This window comes from Ixodes scapularis, unplaced genomic scaffold (genome assembly GCF_016920785.2).
Source record: "Ixodes scapularis isolate PalLabHiFi unplaced genomic scaffold, ASM1692078v2 PGA_scaffold6__148_contigs__length_123643588, whole genome shotgun sequence".
In the NCBI taxonomy this organism is placed as follows: Eukaryota; Metazoa; Arthropoda; class Arachnida; order Ixodida; family Ixodidae; genus Ixodes; species Ixodes scapularis.
The window spans coordinates 18978128-19001434 of NW_024609881.1; the positions used below are offsets into that span (position 1 = coordinate 18978128).

Here is a 23307-nt window from a genome sequence, read left to right on the forward strand (position 1 = left end):
CTTAAAAGGAACGTAACGTTTATTTTTACACAAAAATAGATAATTCAGGCGCTCTAGAGGAATCCGCGGAAACGACATTGCTTCTGAGATCATGTTCATTGCCTTGAGAATTAGATCATGATCAAGGCCCCGAGCATGATCTCAGAAGCAGCACGTCATCAAGTGTGCTCGGTGAAAGGCAAGACCTCTGGTCCGATAAAATAAATTTCAGCGCCGAGAAGGCCCTGAAGGCCCACAGGGATGAAGAAGTACACTTTTGCAACAGAGTCTCAGACTGCTGTATCCGTAGAAAAACAAAAGATGGACTTCTACAACGCCAGGTCACAAATTCCCGCGCTTGCCGTGATCTGTTGCCTGTCTGTGTCGTCCGAAGAAAGCATGGAGGGAGAGGGCGCAAGAGCCAAGCGTCGCGTCACCGCGCTCTCATTGGTGGGAAGCAATGGCGCCTTGCGTCATGTTTTTTGTTTCTCGTTGTATTTTTTGTCTTTGTTTTTGCTATGCCTGTTCGCCCGGAGTTTAGACGCGGGGGCGATGGCTTGCTTGTCTTCTCTTTAATTATGGTACAAACCAACGGCAGTCTCTTCGCTGCCTTCGCTGCGTGAAACGAATTACTGAAATACCTGATATTTTCCCTTGAACCGAAAACCGATAAGAAAATTTTTCGGTTTCACTCCGGAACAAAATAATAAATAACGTTTCGATTACGTTTCCGTTCCGCCAAAAAATATCGTTTTTTTCGTTTTTCGTTTTTGGTTTTCGTTTTGTTCCGATACCCTGGTTCAAATACCTATAAAATTGGGAATTAAACGAAAGAAAATATGTTAAATTCAACGCGCCCCCTGTTCAGGTGGCCCGGCCGAGCCGACGTGACCTGGACTCAGCCGCCATGTTTTTATGGTGGTGGCGCCCCCTATAGGTCGCTGGAGTCGCGAATAGTGCGAACGTTACCGGCAGAAAAAAAAGTAATTAAAGAGTTAAAATACAATAAAATGTAATTGACTACAAGTAATCAGTTAGTTGTAACTCATTGCGTACAAGCCTGGCTACAGCCCACGGGCGCTGCCCAAAAATTGAGGATATCCGGTTTGTCGTCTGCTATCAATATCAAGCGGGTGCCCTCTCCCACTATTACTCCGCCAAACTCGGTGAAATGCCCGGTGGTAAAAAAATGGCGCCGCCCTGAGAGAACTTTAAGGAGTCACACATTTTAGTGTGTTGTGATACTTTGCTTCGTAATCAGAGCTGTGGATCACCTTACTTCCATTGATTTTTGATCTCAAGTAATTCAGTGGACTCACTCGAAGAAAAGTGGCCTGGCCACTGTGTCTCCGAAGGCGTGACTGCGGTAGAAGAGCGTGTACAGGTAGGGCAGGAAGCAGTAGCGTATCTTGAGCGTCTTCTTGGCCGTCGCCACCACCTGACTTCCCATGGCCACGGGGTCTTGGTCCTTGGAGGCAGGGCGCGTCCGCGTTCGTTAATGCGACCCATAAATTCACAAGTGTGGGACTTCAGGTTCTTATGAATTGAATACCCTTGAAATCAAATTGCATTTATTACATGGCCACGAATCCTACGTCTGCACGTGATTGCTAGCCGCATTCACACTCAGGGGTCACATCTCCTTATAAAGACGGTCTTGGTTTCCGGTTATTACCGAGTTATGCTGCAGTCTCACCCACCTACTGGCAATAAGAAGATGGACCGGGGTAAGCTAGTGCCCGTAGTTCCTAAAAAGCAACTCTGGTCGATTAACAAAAAATTCGGGAATATGGCTGATTTCACACTGATGGGTACAAATGGTTGATTTCACACTGATGAGTACCTTCCACAAATAGTAAAACATGCTCGCTCGCAATCGTTATTTACCCATAATCAGAAACTGAAGTCGGTTTCTCCGACAGGTAACATTTGTGCCGCGTTGTCAGATGCACGGCTACGTACGTGGTAAGAAACCTGTCGCGCGATCTCGCATGCAACGAAACGAAAGGCTATAGCCTCGTACGCACGTAGAGCTATGCTGGTGCGACCTCTAGCTTTTCGTCCGAGGAAGTGAAAATAAGCAACAAGTAGTGTCTCTGATCTCAATGCTGGCTGCGCCAACACGTACCACGCAACTGAAAGCGCACGACGTCATGCGTGACGTCATATATGCATCACGCCATCGTTAGTGGATTCCCGCCCCAAGCGGCAGTCACGCAGAGGATCGACGAAAGTCACCGCCAAGCGGCAAACACCTGCGTCTTGACGCCTCGTGATAACGTCGTGCTCGTTGTACGACGTTCCATGACGTTCCACGACGCTCCACGAGGCGCTGTCGGCGATGCTGAGGCCACCTAGACGGCGCGCTGCGTAGATCCGCTTGTAATGCCGTTGGAGGGAAAAGGCGAAGGCATTGTTTTTACGTGCTGGTGGCCGCAGTCACTCAATTCAGCTGACATTGCGAATCTCGAACTTTACCGGCTAAGGGTCCCGGCACCGATAACAGAAGCAAACAAGCTACAGGGTGTGGTCTCCGAAGAAAGCAGTATCATGGACAGTTTAGTCGACATGTGTATTGGGTAAACACAACAAACATGCAGTTGTAGATAAGGGATATTTATTTCCGGGAAGCTCGCATTTTTTTTTGTCCTTCAAAGACAACTCAAGTTTTCGGTTTTTCGGTTTCCGAGTGAAATATATTCTATGTGCCAAACATACCTTTCCCCAATAAACGCATATGATCAAATATTATCACATAAGGGCATTAAAGAGCCGTACAAGAGTATATAGGAAACTATAAGAAACTGATAAGAAGTTTCTTATAACTACTCATATAATCCTACATTGTTCTTATATGTTCTTATAAGGTTCTTATATGCTGTTATATGATCTTATTTGATCACATTCGTTTACTGAACCCACACATTTCTAATACATACAAAAATTTTTCACTAGGGTTTTCCGCGATTTTATTAAATCCGTCTAAATAGGTAATATTACAAAGAAAATAAAAATAAAAACGCAGGCGTGTTGGTGAATGACATTGATAGTACATCCCGTGGATAGAATTTCGTTTTTAATTACTCTTTTTCTCAGGTTTACTATGAATGCAGGTAGTTATTTTCGATGTTTATTTTTATTATTTAAGAGGGTAAACGTTTAGAAAATTTCAGGTAATTACTTTGCTAATTGTCGCTTTGAACTCGTAACCTCACGTCCGTGGTAGTCTGTAACGTTCTGCAGGAAACTTTTCTTTTATTTAAATAAAAGAAAGGATTCCTGCAGAACGTCAGAATGTGTGGTGCGTGTTCGATGTTTCGGTTAAAACTTCCAAGAAGCCTAATCCGCAGTTTTTACTGCCCACTCCGTCGTAGCCGCGGTCACGAGTGCAGTCAAAAGAAAGTTTGAGTGCGTTGTGAATGTCGAGTTATGACAACGTTACGTGCGTTGCCCTTTTAGTTACGGAGAGTCGCAAATGTCAACTCTGGCTCACTGAAATAATATATACTTAAATACATCTCTACCTAGAAATGGTGATTGGAAGATATTTTTTAAGCTCACTGCTCCACTAGGGGAATATTTGAGGCTAATGGTTGGTCACAAGAGCTGTCAATCATCGTGCCCAAGGTAATTGAAACAATTTCGGCCAATGACTAGTCCTTATTTTTGAGGCATATTTACCAATTAATGAAAAAAATCTACAGAGATACGGCTCGGGCCACCACGAGCCAATAAGGGTCGCGTGGCCATTGAAAAGGCGCGCCCTACTCAGCTGTCTCAGTACGAAGTTTTCGGCATTTTTTTTTATTTCAGTGTGGTGGACACAGGACAGCCTACCAGAAAATTAATTAATTTATTTATTTAGTTTGAAGATACTGCTATCCAACTTTAGCGGGCCAAGTCATAGCCATAGGCAGAACAATAAAAAACCCAGCAAAGCAAATATACAGACAAACATTGAGTAAAACGAGTAATCAGTTTTGTCCTTGGAATCCAATCTAACGAAGAAAAGTTGACTATAATAAGCCCTGGAGAAGGGAAACAAAGGAAAAACAAAAATCTAGAAACACGGCTAGTGACTGGTGCGCGACCGACAAAATCCGCCTGGTCCGTATCGAACCAGGGACCTATCCATTTCCACTGGAGCGCTCTACCAACTGAGCTTTTTTTTTTTTTTTTTTTTTTTATTTACATAAAATGGGCACTATGTACATGGTTAAAAACACATATTGACGTAGGGAGTGCTCAGCGTTCCAGTTTGACAAAACAGCACCCATCACCTCTGGCTTCGAAGTGACCTTGGCGCTTTGAGACGCGCTGCCAAATCAGACCATCCATCTAATTCACAGCTTTTCGCTGCCTCAACGAGGCTGGTCGTACTCATGAAGCTTTCTTCAAAGTGGCGCCACGCCGGCTTGCCCCCTTCAAGAATCAAGAGGTGATCTGTGCGGGATTTCCATATTGCATGCAACCCGAGCAAAGCAAGTACTTCATAACATTTACTGTCGGGGCCAGTGCCGAATTCGAGGTATTTTGCACTGTGCCAGTCCATGTACAAATCAACTTGCAGTTTAGAGCGTAAGTCCGCCCAGAACAGTTCTGCATTTGGGCAGAAGATGAAGACATGCTGCAGAGTCTTTGGCGTTGGACACAGTGCGCAGTTCAAATTCCACGGAACAAAAAAACCTTTTTTCTCCTGCCACGTCTTCCCTGGCAGTACTTCGGTGTGAAAGCAAATAAAGAAGTCCATTGCAGCTTTTCGGACGGGATAATTTCGGAGGCGCTTAAAGACTGTGGATTTCTCACTGGTCCCTTGGAAGGAGCGATAAAGTGGCGGTGGAAAGACAGTGTCTATGGTGTCCCAATATAGCGCTTTTCTTTTCACTTTGCTCAGGCATTGCCGAGAGAAGCGCGCTTCAAAAAATTTAATGGCATCAGCGATTTCTTTATAGAACCTCAGTACTGCACTTGACGTCGCTCCTTCCAGGGTTACAACAAGCCAGGGGGCTAAAAAGTATGAAAGCTGCTTACAACTCCCTGTAACGACGAATTAGAGCGCAGCTCTTGAGGAGGAGGAGGGAAGGGCACTGGGGGGGGGGGGGTTAAACTAACCAGGGGGGGTCACGTGACCTTGGGGGTCACGTGACCTTGGGGGTCACGTGACCCCCAATGCCGATGATGTCATCACTGACGTCATCAGTGACGATGACGATGCGGGTACCGATGACGTCATTAGTGACGTCATTGAAGACTTCACCAGTGATGATGACGATGACGATGCGAATGTCGGTGACGTCATCAGTGACGTCGCTGATGACGTCATCAGTGATGATTACGATGACGATGCGGATGTCGGTAACGTCATCAGCGATGATGACGATGACGATGCGGATGCCGGTGACGTCATCAGTGATGATGACGATGACGATGCGGATGCCGGTGACGTCATCAGTGACGATGACGATGTGGATGCCGGTGACGACATCAGTGACGTCACTGATGACGTCATCAGTGATGATGACGATGACGATGCGGATGTCGGTAACGTCATCAGTGATGATGACGATGACGATGCGGATGCCTGTGACGTCATCAGTGATGATGACGATGGCGATGTGGATGCCGGTGACGTCATCAGTGATGATGACGATGTGGATGCCGGTGACGTCATCAGTGATGATGACGATGACGATGTGGATGTCGGTGACGTCATCAGTCACGATGACGTCATTGGGGGGTCACGCGACATCGGCGGGGGTCACGTGACCTAAGGGGAGTCACGTGACTTCGGGGGGTCACGTGACCTCGGGGGGGGGTCACGTGCCCCCACGAGGTCACGTGGCCCCGGTGGGGGGGCTCGCGCGGTGCATTATGGGACATTTCCCATGATGCACCGGGGTCACGTGACCTCAGGGGGGTCACGTGCCCCCACGAGGTCACGTGACCCCGGTGGGGGGCTCGCGCGGTGCATTATGGGACATTTCCCATGATGCACCGGGGTCACGTGATCTTGGGGGGGGTCACGTGCCCCCCCACGAGGTCACGTGACCCCGGTGGGGGGCTCGCGCGGTGCATTATGGGACATTTCGCATGATGCACCGCGCGGTTACGCCGACGCCGACGGCGACGGCGACGCCGACGGCGACGCCGCTCAAGCCGGAAACGGGCCCCTAAGAGCTGCGCTCTAAAAAACGTCCGCAAAGTTTTACGAATGATCTTACTATGACCGAGTTACGCTGGTCACGAAAAAATAAAAACCTTTGAACTTTTAGCTTGATCTCAAGATTCACGACTCCGAAACCTCCTTTGGCTTGACCGATAAAAATGTTTGCGCGTCTCATGCGTTCAAAACTAGAATTCCAGACGAAGGTAGCACAAAAACGATGCATCTTATGGACTTCGCTTGCATGACACGGCACAACCTGAGCCGCATACCATACGGTAGGGAAAAAAACGGAGTTGCAAACAAAGGCACGGTTTAGCATAGAAAGGTTTCGGCCGCGCCAGTCCAGCATTTTGGCCCTCAAACTGTTGAGATGAATTCCTCCCTTGCCAGTACTTAAGCAGTGAGGTTCTAGACTAACACCAAGGTAGTTTTGGATACTTGAGCTCCAGGTAATATTTATAAAACGCTCTGGCTTTACATCAAAATTTCCTAGCCACGCGCCTGTAGATTTCTCGTGATTCATTTCAGCCCCAGACACTTCACAAAAATCAAGGAGGTGTTGTACGGCGAGGACAACCTCATGTCTAGATGCAGCAACAACAGTAACGTCATCTGCGTATGCTAATATTTTCGTTGCATTTCTGGCAAGGGAGACTCCCTGAATTCTATTATCGTTAATAATCTTTCTACACACAGGCTCAAGATAAAGTGAGAAAAGTATTGGCGAGAGCGGGCAGCCTTGTCTAACAGAGGCTTGCACTGCTATCTTTTCAGTTACTATTCCATTGATCAATAATCGCGTGGATATATCTTTATAGCACAGCTTAATATATTTGGCTATAGTTCTCCCGACACCAGAGGCCTCGAGTACACTGAACAGAAAAGAATGCGAAACCCTGTCGAAGGCTTTACTTAAATCAATTTGTAGCACTGCTGCGGATAAGCCTGTCGCTTCAGCGGTTTCGGTAAGTATACGCATAGTGTGAACGTTGGAGGTGATGGACCTCCCTTTAAAGCCATAGGCCTGGTGGTCACCTACAACAAACTTAAGACCCATCTCCAAGCGTTTTGCTAGTATTCTCGCCAGTAGTTTGTAATCAGTGGTGAGGAGACTGATTGGCCTTAAATTGCTCGATGTGAGAGAGTCGGAGTTCGTGTTTTTCTTTTTAATAAGGACCGTTAGTGCCTGTCGCATAGAAGGTGGAAGTAAATTTCTTTGAAGGATGTCATCAAACACGTCACATAGCATTGGAGCTAAAATATCAGCGAACTTTTTATAGAAGGCTGAGCCTAGACCATCCACCCCGGGGGATTTTCGCGTTGGTAGCTCTTTTATAGCCCTCTCGATTTCAGCTTTCGTGATCTTTTTGTTCATGCGTTTCCTTACACTTGAGGGGATCTTTGGGAGCTCTTTGAACCACTCATCCAGCGGGATGTCTGCCGCCTCGTCTTTCCTAGTAAATAGTTGTTGGAAAACTCTTACGAGTTCCTTCTCAATGTCTTCTTGTTCTGTTAGCACTTTGTCGTCGACACTGAGTGCGTCTATCCTGCTACGCTGGGCTCGAGTTCTTTCTATGGTTTTAAAAATTTTGCAAGGATCTTCCTCCATTTCTTGTGCTCGGAGTCGGCATCTGATCATTGCGCCTTTGTATTCGCTTTCCATTAGGTGAAGCAAACGCTCTTTGCAATCACGTATATCTTCCCTGAAGACTCCAGGGGTTTTGTTTTCTTCAGCAATTAGCATTTCAAGGGCTTGTACTAGCACATACTTTGTTTCGCGCCCTTTTTTTGCCTGTGTTTGTCCGTGTTCGAGACAGAGCAGTTTAATTCTTTCCTTGACCTCTTCCCACACTACCGCGTCAACTTTCCTTTCCGCAGTTGCTTCTGATAAAATATTTCTTATCTGAGAGGACAGATTCTCGTCGTCAAGAAAACTTTCGTTAAGTTTCCAAGAGCTCCACCAGAGCGGCTTTCTCGTTCGCCGGTCCGCTTTTCCTATTCGCATCGTGACCATTGCGTGGTCAGAAAAGGCTACTGGGGACACCTTGTATGCAGTGACCGAACTTGTAAGCTCACTGGACATATATACCCGGTCTAGTCGTGCGTGACAATCGCCTTGCCAGTGCGTGTATCCAGGAAGAGGGCCTTTACACCCGTCGGTTGCATCGACGAGGTCAAAGTCGCGTAATAATTTCCTGAGTTCCGCAAGGCTTGAGTCTGATTGTAAGCCGCGCGAACAATCCTGTGCATTTAAAACGCAGTTAAAGTCCCCCGCAACAATTGTTTTGACCGGCGTGTCCAAATATTGCCGGAGATTGTCGAAAAAAAATTTTCGATCCGACGCTTCGTTGGGGACGTATACTGATATCACTTTTAACGACTCATGCCGCCAGATAACTTCCACCGAGCAAACCCGCCCGTTCTTGTCAGATTCCCACTCGGGGTACACTATGAAGCCTCTGTCTTTACGTATCATGATAGTGCTACCGCCGCTGTGCCCAACCGCCCTCGCGTGATAAGAAAAGAAGTGTCTATCAAAGAAAAGCGTCATGTCATCTACATGGGCATCGGAAGAAAGTTTGGTCTCCTGCAAGCAAACTATGTCAGCGTTCTCTTTCAGAAGCAAATTTAACAGCCACTGTTTCCTTATTCTCGAAATTAAGCTAACCGAGTTGAACGTTGCAACTTTAGCTTGCTTCATAGTTTAGAACATGAAATAGAACCAGAAAGTACAATGAAGTCAAGTTCACCGTGTTGCGAGCGAGACTTGGCCTTCCCGGAGTGCTTCCTCCGGTTGTCGCCTATGAGGGGTCTGGGCGCCGCCGGTCGTCCGGGGGAATGCGGGGCATAGGACTAAAGCGTCCTATTTTGGAGAGTCCTCCCTTCCACTTCTGGTCAGCCTTGCGTGGCTTGTCTTGAGGGTCCGTCGGAGGATAGGGGCCAAGGGGTGGGAATTCTGGGAGGTCGTCCATCTTTGACAGGTCGACGGTGTCGGCGGCAGTTTCTTCTTGTGGAGGAGCCTGGTTCGCAAGTAGGGTGTCGGAGTTCGCCGCCGCTCCTTCTGTGGAGTCAACAGCTGCAACGAGTTCCGTGCCCTGGGTTCCTCGCTCCGAGATGTCCGGGAGGACCTCGTACAAAATCTTGGCCTCGGCCGGCTCGGTGGCAGGGTGGGCTTCTAAGCTCTCCTGGACGTCACCAGTCGGAGCTTGTAGTTCTTCGCGCCCTTCGCTACGTGCTGTGGCCTCTGCCTCGTCTTCATCCATCTCGAAGTCATGCGGTTCGTCTCGAATGGTAACATCCGTGACGGCGGCATACGTGCGGACGCAGTCTTCGGTCACGTGTCCGAATCTGCGGCACTGCTGGCACCGGGGTGTTCTGCAATCTTTCCGGATGTGGCCAGTTCTTTTGCACCGTAAGCACAGCGGTGCGCGCCCGGGAGCCACAATCAAGACGTTACCGCCGCATACCTTGAGCTGGTGTGGAAGGCTGTCGATGGTGACACCCTGCTTCATGTCGAGGCGAACCACCCTGGTAGATGACTGTATTCCTTGAAAGCCTTCTGCCCTCCACGTGTCTCGGGATATTTCCTGCACTTTCCCGTATGGTTCGAAGACCCTGCGCAGGGCGGCGTCGGGGACTGGGAAAGGCACCCAGTGCACTTTCAGACGGACTTCGGTCTTGTCCGGGTCGATCACAAGACATCTTTTGTCTTTCACCGTAAGCTCTCGCGCTTCGACCAGCCTCTTCTTGGCCGCCGCCGAGTGAAGTGACAGCATCCACAGATGATTCATCTGGTAGGCACCTATCGCTGCGGTCTCCTTCATGACGCCCAAGCGTTCGAGTTCGGCCCTGAAATGTTCCACCCGGTAAGGGCGACCGGTCACGTCGCAGTGAAGGAAGACTGTGTTGGCAGCGAAGATTCCTGATGGCAGGGCAGGAAGAACTACACGGTAATCATCCGTCGACGAAAAAACAGATAAGCCGCGGCCAGAGTTGGCCGTTATCACTGCTCCATCGGAGCCAGCCATTCTACGTCTGTGCGGTGCGAGCGCAAGAAGCAGAATGCTCTACCAACTGAGCTAAGCAGGAGTTAGGCGTCAGACGAGCAAACAGGTTTTATCTGTCGCCACTGGTCTAACACCAACAAGGATGAACGGTCTGCATTTTAAGTTGATGTTGATGACGAAATTAATGCAAAGGTGCAAGCGAGCTGGAAAAGAATGAACATTTTCGGTCGCGCGCCAGTCACATAGCTGTGTTTGGAGATTTGTGTTTGTCCTTTGTCCCCCTTGTTCCCCTGCTCCGGGACTTATTATCGTCATTCTTGTCCAGTTCGCTTGCACCTTTGCACTAATTGCATTATCATCAAGAAAAGTTCATCACTTGCACTAGAAAATGTAGCAAAAGAGACAATACTATGGCTTATTTTGACGACGAGCAACACATTTATAATTGGTGTGTGCCAGCTGAAGCACATAGATAAAAAAATAAGTGGCGAGTTTTTAGGTCACTATTTGCTAATGAACACTTTAAACTCCATACTTGACATCCTTTGACGGGGTAGGTAACTTTATCTCGTGGAAATAACTTACGGTCTTTGTTTTCATAGCCTCTTTTTTTAAATTGTTTTCCTTTTTTTAGAAAAGTCCCCTGTATACAGTGAACACGAACCCCTATATCCATTTCCCTTCGAAGTCTGACCGCAGCCGACGCTATGATCCACCTTAGCCTACCAAGCAGCGCCAAAAAATGCACCGTCACGGCGCTCGTCGTTTTCGAGCGCTTGCTCTCGCCGTCTAAGTCATCACGCGCAATGAAAGCGCTGTGATTTTGCGCTTTTCTTTGCGCGTGATCGGTTCATCCGCGATCGTAGCAGGCAACCGCAAAAGACGGCGTGCCAGACCGCAGATCAAGGTTTACTAGGAGAGCAAGTCGTCTGCTTCTTGCGCAGGAGTTGCGTTGACGCCAGATCGACTCCGAGCTCTGAATGGCTTTGATTGAAAAGATAGTGGGTAGACCTCAATGCTTGATGCCTCGAGGTCTACCCCCTATTTTTCTTTCAATCATCCAATAGGAGCTGGGCGTTCTGACATCATCGAAACCCCCCTGCAAGAAGCAGACGAACTTGCGCTCCGCATACCCGGAGAGCGTCGTTCACGTTGCCTCTTACTGCGCCGAGAGTGCCAAGAGCATTACCGTGGCGGCCATGGACGTGAAAGTGACGCCGAGTGTAATTGTAACACGCAATAAGTCGGTACTCGACTCACGATGTTTCCCTTGGCGTTGTGGTTCCTCGCAAACGGATAGAAGGCGCCCAGGGCGTGCCAGCGGTTGCACAGCTCCACGGTGGTATTGTCCCAGAAGCCGCAGATGTCCGAGCCGGTCAGCGGAACGCCCAGAATGTTGAAGGTGAGCATCGCTGCGGCCACACAAGTCCCCGCTCTTCAACATAAATGCGCTGTTTCAACCGGCTGACTCTATTACGTTGATTGTTGGGGCATCTTTAACCTGGCTCACGTCGAGACAATAGGTGTGTTTAAACACGAAATTTTACAGCGGAGCTGTTAAGGGCTAGTTTCTCCAGTGTCGTGTCTGCGGGCAAACAAATCTTGACACAAAACTCCGGACAGTTACCACCATCTATGAGTGACGGTGGCAAACAGAAATCGGTGTGCCGGTTCTGTGGTTGCCGCCGTCACTCATAGATGGCGGCAACCTTTCCAGCCTTTCTACTCTCCCGAAGGAAAAATCCATCAATGTAACCCTGTTTGGCAGTCAATGTTTTCCAGTGGACCGCTGACTGTGCCTGACTGTACGTCAAGCATATCTGACTGGCCAACAAGTTACTCTGACCGACCGTCAAACTCCAGTCAGACCCCGCTTGTCGGCTTTCTGATGGTTTCCTGGTGCAGTCGGCCGCCGCGAAATTCCGTCAAGATTTCTTGGTGGCGATTCTGATTGTACATCGATTGTCTCTGACTCTACGTCAAAAAGCTTTGACGTGCAGACAGACGTACGGTCAAAGGACGTAAAGTTCGTTCGGATACCACTATTTCGTCAAATCTATGGATACGTAAATAATCTGTGCACGAGAAAACGATTTTGGGACCTGAGCCTATAAAACCGCTAATGTTAGAGATATGACAAGCAGGACACCCGACAACCCTGATCAGAAGCCCGCCGAAACGCCGAACCAGTGCGCCGAACACGCCCAACACGCCACCGACGCCACTTCTACTTTCGCTTCGTCCGTTGAGGTTCGCCGAGCTTCCATGCAGTACGATCGCTCTCGACTCGTTTAGTTTGCCCACCGAAAAGCCGTGCCCACCGAAACGCCGAGCACGCCACTTTCAACTTTCGCTTCGAGGTTTCGGCGAGCTTCCATGTAGTACGATCGCTCTCGACTCGTTTAGTTTGCCCACCGAAACGCCGAACACGCCACTTTCGCTTCGCCCATAGCGGCTTTGCCGAGCTTCCATGAAAGATCGCTCTCGACCCGTTTGTTTGCCCGCCTGCTCTACAATGGCTTATGTTGTCGTGGAATTTCTCCTCGACAAGACCCAGTCCGTCGTGAGTTCCGACTACATAAGGAACTTTAGTGGCGTAGTTGAAGACGACAAGGTGTTCCAGGTATACTGGGCCGGAGACGCTCGAACGAAAGGAGGATTCTATCGACGCGAAAGTACTCTACATGGCAGGTGACTAGAACTGAAATACGGCGATTGATGTACGAGTGCTTGGTTTAACTGCATATACAGCCGAAGCACTGTTTAGAGCGATGCACTCATTGTCGGAACATCGCGCTGCAATACTGAAATGCTCTTGACTAGGTCCGAGAGGTTTAGGCTAAAAAGTTCATACCTTTCTATCTGGTGTGGGCTATTGGCCTTACCGCTGCGTCGCAGCTCATTATTATTGTTTCATGAAGAGCGCAGACAAAAAGCATCCGCGAGCGTAGTTCAGATATGTCTGCTGCTCGCGTTCGTCCGTGGAAGCCAGGGCTGCCTGTCGTAGCATGCATGCTTGCTCTCTAGCTTCAACGGAGTCGCATACGTTTTGTGAATTAAAGTGTATACGGTCGTCCCGAAAGGTTCAGAAATCGAGGGCGTTTCTCTGAACGATGCTTTAGGTGCACGTGGGCCCGTTTGTAAAGGAATGCCCCTTTTTCCTAAAAAACGCAAATTTCAAAAGTGAAAAAAAAAACAAGAAATAAGGACGGGTACACACTTTTATTTTTGATGTCATGAAGTACATTCATTTTAAGGCATTGTGAACCGCTTTATAGCCATGCAAGATGGCCACCTCGGCTTGCGAACCGTTTCATAGCAATCCAAGGTGGCCATCTCGGAATGCGAGCTTTTTTATAAATTCTGCCCTTGTTGATGAAATTCCCTTGTTCGAATTCAATATGAGCACCTGTCACCATTGCTGAGAAACCCTCAGCCCCGGCATTAGGTTCCAAATTATTATAGCATTTTCGAACTTCTGGTCAAATGTTATATATTTTATTCGAATTTGAACGTGCGGTAATGACCCATAATGTAATATAAGATTGCACAATTTTCAGACCCTGAAGAAGATGTAAAGAAATTTCGAATGGAGGGGAAGCGTCGTTTTTGTAAGAATCGATCGAGAGAAAAAAGAATGGTTTGTGCTTTTGCATTATCTCTGTATTCCAAGAAATTTATTGTGCACTCCTCTTAGGTTGAAAACCTTTTAGTGTTGCTATAGATTTGGATACCAGCTAGGTCAATAAATTTAAATTTAAATTAAAGCACACCTTCAAGCTAGTATGGTGCTTGCGTGCCAGGTGTATATAAAAAAACGCACACAAAAAGCACTAAATTTTGTGATCGTTGATATTACATTGTAGTAAAATCTTCAAAATTTAACTATGGCTATTATGCAAGGGTATACGTTAGGCAGTGATGTTCTAAAAACCTGCGTTTATTATTTGTGTTTTTACTTTAAATTCAAAATTGAAAAAAAACTTCTCGTATAGGAAGAAAATATATAAATCCCCTGAATTAGGTGTGACTGGGCTCCTTTATAGGTTTAATTTTATGTCAAATCTGTCAATTGCTTTCCATCCCAATGTAGGTACTGAACGTTCTGAGGCTGCAGTCTATAAATATTGCTAGATTAAATTTAACGGAGCTCATGAGTGGGCAATTAGGAACAACTTTTGCGAGTCCAGCAGAATTTTTGTTTAAGAATGGTGTAACAGTAGGAAAAGGCGTGGAGAAAGGTGCAAAAAACTCTTCAATATTCAATTCGAAATTATTCGGCCAAAACCACTGTTCACTTTGAATTTGCTTCAAACTCAAAATTCATTATTTGCACATGCCTAACGAAGAGTTGTCGGGTCTTGTGAAAATGGTGCTCATATTGATTGCAATGAATAGCTATGTGCTCCGCTTAGCGGCGGGTTCTATGAACAGCAGCAGGTTAAATACCTGCGAGGGGACTGTGAGACATATTCAACACAGAAGTGTCCGTTTGATGTCGAACTCGCGGCAATTACGTCACCGTGATACAAACTCTCTACAAAGTAGCCCACAACATCTTTTTACGTCAAGCAAAGATTGAAGACGCCATCGGTACTGCCAATAGGTTAATTAAGACGTCTACAAAATTGCCGGCGTATGATTGTTCAATGCATAGATAAATATGTGTACAGGCCAGGTCTTCTAGGCATAAGACTTTAGTCTCTCTATGCTCCAGCAACTGCAGTTTTTTCTACGGGCTAACTTTTAAAGAGGTTGTATAAAATTGTTTGACTTGAAAGCTCAAAATTGTTTGCTCCCAAAGTGAGAATCTCTGCCCCAAAACCAGTTTTTACCTGCTACAAGATCTCCAAATCACCACTTGTCAGTTCCACCATTTTAGTTCCCACTTGCTTTAACTTAATTTATTCTAACAGTGCGGTTTGTTTTACCTTTTCAGATCGAGCATCGCTCAAGGCAGTTGTTTTCTGTGACCTAATAAAGATACAACAGGTTTGACTTAGCATTTTACTTGTCATTTTATGGGCTGTTTTCCTCCAAGTTAACTTCCAGTGATCCTATGGCAGTCGAAAGTATGTAAAAGTTTCTCTGGCAACGCTGCAATATGGTTAGCCTATCCTATCAGCTCAGCAGTGATCACAATCACATCTTCCATCAAGTATGTTCCATCAAAGACCACCACATACGAAATTTGGGACATTCCATCAGTGGCAGTCGGACGTCATCTGATGGACCGTCAGGGCACGTTCCACCAGGGCTGCTGACTGGCAGTCAGTGTCCCAAATTACGTATCTTGATAGAATTTTCAATAGGGCTGGTTTTTACTAGAGTAGAAAGGCTCAATTTCTCTAGGCATCGTCCTAGAAGTCGTCCTCGAAGACGACGCGTAGAGGACGACGTCCTCTAGGTGACGTCTTCGAGGTCGTCGTAAACGTTGTTCTTGAAGTCGTCCTAGACGTCGCCCTTGAGGTCGTCCGAGAGGCTGTCCTCGAGGGCGTCCTAGAAGTCGCCCTTGAGGTCGTCCTAGAGTTCGTACTTGAGGTCGTTCTAGAATTCGTCCTTGAGGTCGCCCTAAAAGTCGCCCTCGAAGTCGTCCTAAAATTTGTTCTTGAGGTCGTCCTAGACGTTATACTCTAGGCATCATGCTTGAGGTCGTCCAAAAGTCGTCCTTAAGGTCGCCCTAGACGTTGCCCTCGAGTTCGTCCTAGAAGTCACCCTCGAGGTCGTCCTAGAATTCGTCCTTGAGTTCGTCCTAAACGTCATCCTCTAGGCATCATGCCTGAGGTCGTCCAAGGAGTCGTCCTTAAGGTCGTCCTAGACGTTGTCGTCGAGGTCGTCCAAGAAGTCGCCCTCGAGGTCATCCTAGAGTTTGTCCTTGAGGTCGGCCTAGACGTCGTCCTCTAGGTATCATGCCTGAGGTCGTCCAAGAAGTCGTCCTTAAGGTCGTTATAGACGATGTCCTCGAGGTCGTCCTAGAAATCGCCCTCGAAGTCGTCCTAGAAGCTTGGTCTGCTGGGCAAGTTGGTAGTGGACATTCATATTAAAAATAGCGCAAAAGAGACGGGACAAAAAGACGAAGAAGCACACAGGACAAACGCTACGTCGTCCTAGAATTTGTCGCAAACGTCGTCCTAGAATTTGTCCTCGAGGTCGTCCTAGACATTGTCCTCTAGGCATCATGCTTGAGGTCGTCCAAAAAGTCGTCCTTAAGGTCGTTCTAGGCGTCGTCCTCGAGGTCGTCCTAGGTCGCCCTCGAGGTCGTCCTAAAATTTGTTTTTGAGGTCGTCCCAAACGTCGTCCTCTAGGTATTATGCTTGAGGTCGTCCAAGAAGTCATCCCTAAGGTCGTCCTAAACGTTGTCCTCGAGGCGTCTTAGAAGTCGCCCTCGAGGTCGTCCTAGAATTCGTCATTGAGGTCGTCCTCTAGGCATCATGCTTGAGGTCGTCCAAGAAGTCGTCTTTAAAGTCGTCCTAGACGTGTTCTTGAGGTCGTCCTAGAAGTCGCCCTCGAGGTCGTCCTAGAATTCCTTGAGGTCGTCCTAGAATTCATCCTAGAGGTCGTCCTAGACGTCGTCCTCTAGGCATCATGCCTGAGGTCTTCCAAGAAGTCGTCCTTAAGGTCGTCCTAGACGTTGTCTTCGAGGTCGTCCTAAAAGTCACCCTAGAGGTCGTCCTAAAATTTGTCCTTGAGGTCGTCCTAGACGTTTTCCTCTAGGCATCATGCTTGAGGTCGTCCTAGAATTCGTCCTTCAGGTCATCCTAGACGTCGTCCGCTAGGCATGATGCTTGAGGTCGTCCAAGAAGTCGTCCTTAAGGTCATCCAAGATGTCGTCCTTAAGGTCGTCCTCGAGGTCGTCCTAAAAGTCGCCCTCAAGGTCGTCCTAGAAGTCGTCCTTGAGGTCGTCCTAGACGTCATCCTTTAGGCATCATGCTTGAGGTCGTCCAAGAAGTCGTCCTTGAGGTCGTCCTAGACGTCCTCGCGAAAGTCTTCGTTTGTAACCACGAGGACGTCGTCCTCGTGGTTACGAAATCAATAAGTACCGTGGATCGTTATATATATACAAGCCCTTGAGGCTTATTCCGGCTCGCTATTGTATTTTGAAAAATGATTGTTCTACCAATAAAGCTATGTTCTGTGTTCTATATGTGTGGTTCTTTAATCGCTCAAATACCCATTTACACCATCACACCTTAATGCTCACATTTATAAAAACTTTATTCCCACCATAGTACAGCTTCGCTGGAAAGGCTGAAGATTTTTGTAAGCTTTGACGGAAACTCAAAATTCGAAGAAAGTGCCCGTCTCTCCGCCGTACCTATACAGTTTTCCGTTTTCCGTGCATACTTATAGGCCCCGAAAACGGGCTTCCCGAGACCGTTTTGACAAAAATCGGGGAAAGCCGAAAGAGCCCGAGTTGTAGAGGCCCTTGAATAAAATAATCCGAAACTTAGCCGGAACAAAAATTTTTCTACGTCCAGAACACAACCGTCACTAAACCGCTGCGACGCTACTACAGTCTTCGAGAACAAAACCATTTGTCTCGTTTGTTCCCTTATCAGTACAAGGAACGTTTTTTTAAGTTATCGAGTCACGCGCAACTTCGGATTAGGGAATCCAATTAACAGCAATTTTTTTTTCTGCACTGAAAAACACCGAATCTGCGATAAAAAGGAATCCCGAAAAAAACATATTTTAACAAAAAAAAAAATGTAAACCCAGTAAACAGGAAACCGACTCATACTTCATGAGAGTGCACGTCAGCACGACTGGTTCTGTTACCATGGCAACGTAAGCACAAAAAACAAAAATGTGCAGAATTAAACCAATATACAGGGTGTTTCTGCGAAGACTTTTAAACATTCATAAAAGTAAGGTGTTTCAGAAAAGAAGCGAAACTGTCTTCATAAACAAACTGCCGGTCACGGCGTACGTCAAGGACTGCCAAAAGCTACGAATCAGATTAATAATTACCTGAAATTAAGCAACCCCTTAATTATTTTAAATAAACGCATGGTTTGAATTTGAAACATGCTGAGTGTCACGGAAAACTCCTAAATCAGTATTTTTGGACGACTCGAAGCAGGTGGGAGGCGCGGGGATGCACTAAAGTTACCACTCGTGCCGCAGGCGCATGTCCGACGATGCGAGGAAGCGCATGATGTTCGTATCGTTCGTGTTTTCGCATCGCCGGCCTTCCTGCTGAACGAACGGTAAATGTAGTACACCCCTGGTCTTGGCGACAAATTGATATTCCCCTTAATTTTGTGTATGCAATTAAACAGAATCCTGCTATAGTTCGTCTCCACTTGTCAATTACTAACCGCAAAGACGGCTGGTTCATGGTACTTACTCAGCAAGTGCGAGCTGATTGTTGTGATCGGCGCTACCGCTGCAAGAGCCTTTGTGCAGTTGGAGCACCAGGCAAAACTACCCGCTGGCACTTGTTGCCTCTCGGTTAGTTTGTTTTAAGGTAAAACGAAGTATAACAATGCTACAGCGAGCTCAAGACCGTTCATGAAAGGCTGACCAAAGCGACGCTTTCGGTCAGGCTGCAGGTCTTGAGCTCCAGCGTGATATTGCGCACAAGACAGTAGTACGTGGAACCATGCTTGAAACACATATCTACTTGGTTTGTTCACCTCTTTTTATTTTATCTGATACACATAACTTTTTTGTCGGCGGACATTACGAACCATGGTCATAGCAGGCAGTCACCTGTCCGACAATATAACGTCGGCGGAGGCAGCAGACTTTTCTTTTGCTTCATCAGCGCTCTCTAGCAGAACACAAGAACTGACAGCTTAGGAAATGCAGGGCGTTTCGAGTCCTGAGCATTTAATTATTGCCCCAGAGCCAATCAGACTGCGGTATCATGTGACAAGAACATCGAGGAGCCAACCACGAGCTAAGAAACGTAATAGGCCACTTAAAATGGAAAGAATAAGAACATTAAAAACACGAAGGACTTTCACAGACAACCACACCCTTTCACAACAACTCTATGAAAGCGTGTGCTTGTCTGTGAATGTTCTTCGTGTTTTTAATCTTTCGATTTTAAGCATTCATAATCACAACACGCTCGCCTTAACCAGTTCAATAGGCCACGCCTTGCCCTGTGTTTCTGACACAGCCGACCGAACGTCCAGCCAGCGCTGGTACAGGAGGCCTGTTTGGTGCACAGCGACGCCAGCAACTGTTCCATCCCTTCTAAGACAAGTTGACCAGGTTGACTATTTCTGATGCTCATCCCGCGGCCTTCGAAACGTATTGTTATTACGTTGTTGCGCTGCCTCTCCTCGTTCTTTTCCGTATCTCTGTTTTTTTTTCAGTGGGTATTTACCATTAGCTCGCCTTCGGATTAACTTTTATTTACGTAATTTGATGCAGTTTTGTCGAAACTTCGATCCACGGGGGGTATAGGACGCTAAACACACCAGTCAAAGACGGATTCCACGTGTACCATATACTTACACGATATGGAAGAGCGGAGGGAGTCCCAGTCAGATTCGATGTCTCCGCTCCAGTGCCCCGAGTAACGACCCTGGCCCGAGAACGTTGACCGGGAAATGATAAACGGTCGGCGCAAGGTGACCTGCCGTAAGGAGCTGAAACAGACGGTGTATGTTTTTGAAAAGTTATGACTTGTTTCGTCCTAAGCAACAAAGCATGGTCTTTAATATCTTAGATTGCATTGAACGCACGTGAATGAGGTTTTAGCCGTTTTGGGTTTCTAACGCTTATAATAAAGATATCAAATGTCTTAATGCAGAATTATATTAATTCGGAGGAAAGCCCAGATTTCAGAGCGCCACGTTGCGAGCGTCGTATGCAAGAGTAATAGTTCTTAAATTATCAAAAACTTACAAAAAAAAAAAAAACAAAGAAAAACAACAACGAGGAAACAAAGGAGGCAGGAAAGAGAACTCCGAGAAGATGGGGGTGCATCGAAGATTAGGCAAGATTATAAAAAAGATTGCAAACAGATGGAAGAAACAAAAGGAATACAAAAGGAGGACGTGGCGGCGCTTTGGGAAGATATGGCGGCGCGCGCCAGGGAGACTCAGACTGAAGGTCGGCTTGCTCAGCGTTCCCCCAAAAGCACAATTCTTCATGTGAAGGTTTGATCACTAAAAAATCAGCAGTGGATCTTTTCTTTTTGCGCTAATTTAACTTCTTTGACTATATATTAACATCAACTGACTAGAAGCCCCAAAAGTATAATGGTAAAACTAAAATTGGATTCTCAATAAAAATCCGATCAAATCAACATAAAAGCCAAGCCTAAGAAAACAAAAATACCCGTCAAATTTTGGGAGCATTACGGAGCTGTCCCTTCTCGAGAATCATCACAAAAGTATGTCTAGCTGCACAACAAAAAACTTCAGAAGGCTAAACCCAGATTATGGATAAACTTGCACGCATACATCGGAAACTTTCTTTACTTGGGTCTCTCTGTTTTGCTTCTTTCCGCCTCGGCGCTGTTTGTCTTCGGATTGGAAGTTAAAGCATTTATTAGTACATTTTGTCCCTCGACTGCGTTATATTACTCAGTTGGCTTTATTTGCAATAAATCTAAGTATGAGATTCCTTCGCTTTCGATCAGTATAGAGACCACGACAGGTGTTCCATAGAGAACTGCACCACTGCGCCTAGATCGCGTCTACGACTGGTGTTTTTCTCCTATACCGTCAATGTATCGAAAGTGGCTTAGAAGGGGCAAGATATTACGTTACAAAAAAAGTGAAAGCCGTTTACAAATCCCTGTAACGCCGAATTGGAGCGCAGCTCTTGAGGAGGAGGAGTGAAGGGTACTGAGGGGAGGGTAGACCCCTCCCCCTTCTCCTCCTCCTCCCCTCATTCTTTAATATGCTCCGGGGGGGGGGTGTCACGTGACTTCGGGGAGGGGGTCACGTGACCTCGGGGAGGCGTGACCTGGGGGTGACCTCAAGGCCACGTGACCCCGAAGGTGACCCCCACGTGACCTTGGGGTCACGTGACCTGGAGGGGTCACGTGACCTGGGGGTCACGTGGGGTCACGTGACCTTGAGATGACCTTGGAAGGGGTCACGTGACCTTGGGGGTCACGTGACCTCGGGGGTCACGTGACCTTGGGGAGGCGACCACGTGACCTCGGGGGTCACGTGACCTCAGAGGGGTCACGTGACTTGGGGGTCACGTGACCTTCAAAGGGTCACGTGGGGTCATCTTGGGGTCACGTGACCTTGAGATGACCTTGGAAGGGGTCACGTGACCTCGAGGGGTCACGTGACCTTCAGGGGGTCACGCGACCTTGAGATGACCTTGGGAGGGGTCACGTGACCTTGGGGGTCACGTGACCTTGGGATGACCTTGGTTACGCCGACGCCGACGCCGACGGCGACGGCGACGCCAACGCCGACGGCGACGGCGACGCCAACGCCGACGGCGACGCCGCTCAAGCCGGGAACGGGCCCCTAAGAGCTGCGCTCTAAAACGTTCTGCAACGCTGTGTGTCGTTGCGATCCTGGTGGTTAGTCGTGAAAGTTCCTGGAAAAGGTGCGAGGGAACGCAAGTGTCGCTGTCGTCGCGGCGTCCTAACTCGTGGCTGGTGAAGTTTTCATGGTCTGTAAGGGTAAGAAGCGACCTATAGTCGTCTGCCCAATCTCACTCAGCTGCTGTGTCAGCGCCAGCATTGCATTGGGCAACAGCGTGACGCAATGGTGACGTATCAAGCGGACATAGAGAGACCACAAATGCAGATGCAGTAAGTCCAGCAGTGTCGGCGACACGTTCCCGGCACCGTAAGCGAAGCGCGAGACGAGCGCCCTACTCACTCGTAGGTCCGGAGGGTCTGGGTGTAACCGTAGAGGTTGTGCAGGTTGTAGTGGCGCGAGAGGAACTGCCTCCCACTCATGCACAGGGTCTTGGTTCGCAGCGCCTCGCGGCCTTCCCCGGGAACGTAAGGCGGTTCCTCGAGCACCGACGACGGGCAGCCGCGCTCGGATCCGTTGTACAGGCTGGACGGCTCGTTCAGGTCCTTAAAGGAGCCATGGAACGATTTTTATGCTTTCGCTAATTACGGCTTTGAATCACTCCCTAAAGTTACTGACTGAACAAACTTCCCTTAGTTTTTTTTTCTTTTTTCTAGGCAATGGTAGTTGCCAAAAAGATTCGAGAAAGATGAGCACCGCTGATTCCCTCAACTCGGAGCCAGAACAAGCGTCCTCGTGATCTGCTGACTATCCTATGCAGCCAACGTTAATCATAAGCACACGCTGGGGTTGGCAAAGTTGAAAACGCGTGCTGAGTTCCAGGAATTGATAGAGTTCGACTATTCTCATCACCGCAGTGCTTGGACACGAGCCAGTACCCGAGTGTTGGCAGAGACATTGATTGTTATGAGCCGGAGTGGAGTGCTCACGCAGTCTTCCTGTCCAATCCATAAGCCGCGCTCCATTGTCGTGAGGCGGGTGGTTTCGATCCCACAATTACGTCATCAAGCTTTGCGATGGCAAGACTGAAGAAAATAGTCCCCTTTATCCTCGAAATTTCACCGCGACAAAGAAGCTTCGTTGTCAGTGGCGATCTGTGCAAGTATACAACGTGGCTCCTTTGCTCGGCTGAGATAACATACCTTTCCGGCAGAAAATCATACTTTACGTCACGGCCACGTGATATCACACGTTGCTGGCCGAGTCCGGTCAAGTCGAAGAGCAAAGCAGACGTAAATATTTATCTTTCTTTCTGTGTGTGTAAAACTGGAGTCAATAAAACGAAAACGAATTCCTGCTCAAGGTTCTATGAACATTGAAGATTAATTGGGTTCTTCGTTTGAAAAAAAGCTGGAAAATCATTTTATGGTCCCTTTCACAGCTGGCACGCTTAATTAACACTTCCTTGACAGCAAGGCCTCTGTAATGATTTCTCAACGTCACCTACCAGGGCCAATGCGGGGCGAACATTGAAAACGATTGCTGCGTCAGCGTTTGCTAGGGCTCGTGTTCAATCAGCGAAGACACGAGTTTCAGCTGGACGCTGCGCGGGATTTGGGTTTAATCCTTGGCCAGCGTTGGCCTCCGGTTGGTGACGGAGGTACTTCAGCACTATGGTCTTGCTTCCAGGGAGGTTCTGCGAAGGGGCTCACAAAAGTAACAGGAACATAAAAGACCAATGTAA

At 47.7% G+C, this 23307-nt stretch overlaps 1 protein-coding gene across 1 annotated transcript in view; it reads right to left on the bottom strand.

Moving 5' to 3' along the window:
• LOC120844169 (lysosomal alpha-glucosidase-like) overlaps positions 1–22045 on the bottom strand; it is a 37725-nt gene extending 15680 nt beyond the window's left edge. Inside the window, exons 1-4 of the mRNA XM_040502919.1 lie at positions 21966–22045; positions 19624–19757; positions 11413–11564; positions 1299–1447 (exon numbers count right to left, since the gene is read on the bottom strand). Coding sequence (XP_040358853.1) covers positions 1299–1447; positions 11413–11564; positions 19624–19757; positions 21966–22045 — 515 coding nt within the window. The remainder of the gene's footprint in view (positions 1–1298; positions 1448–11412; positions 11565–19623; positions 19758–21965) is intronic.
• Positions 22046–23307: the final 1262 nt, after the last annotated feature.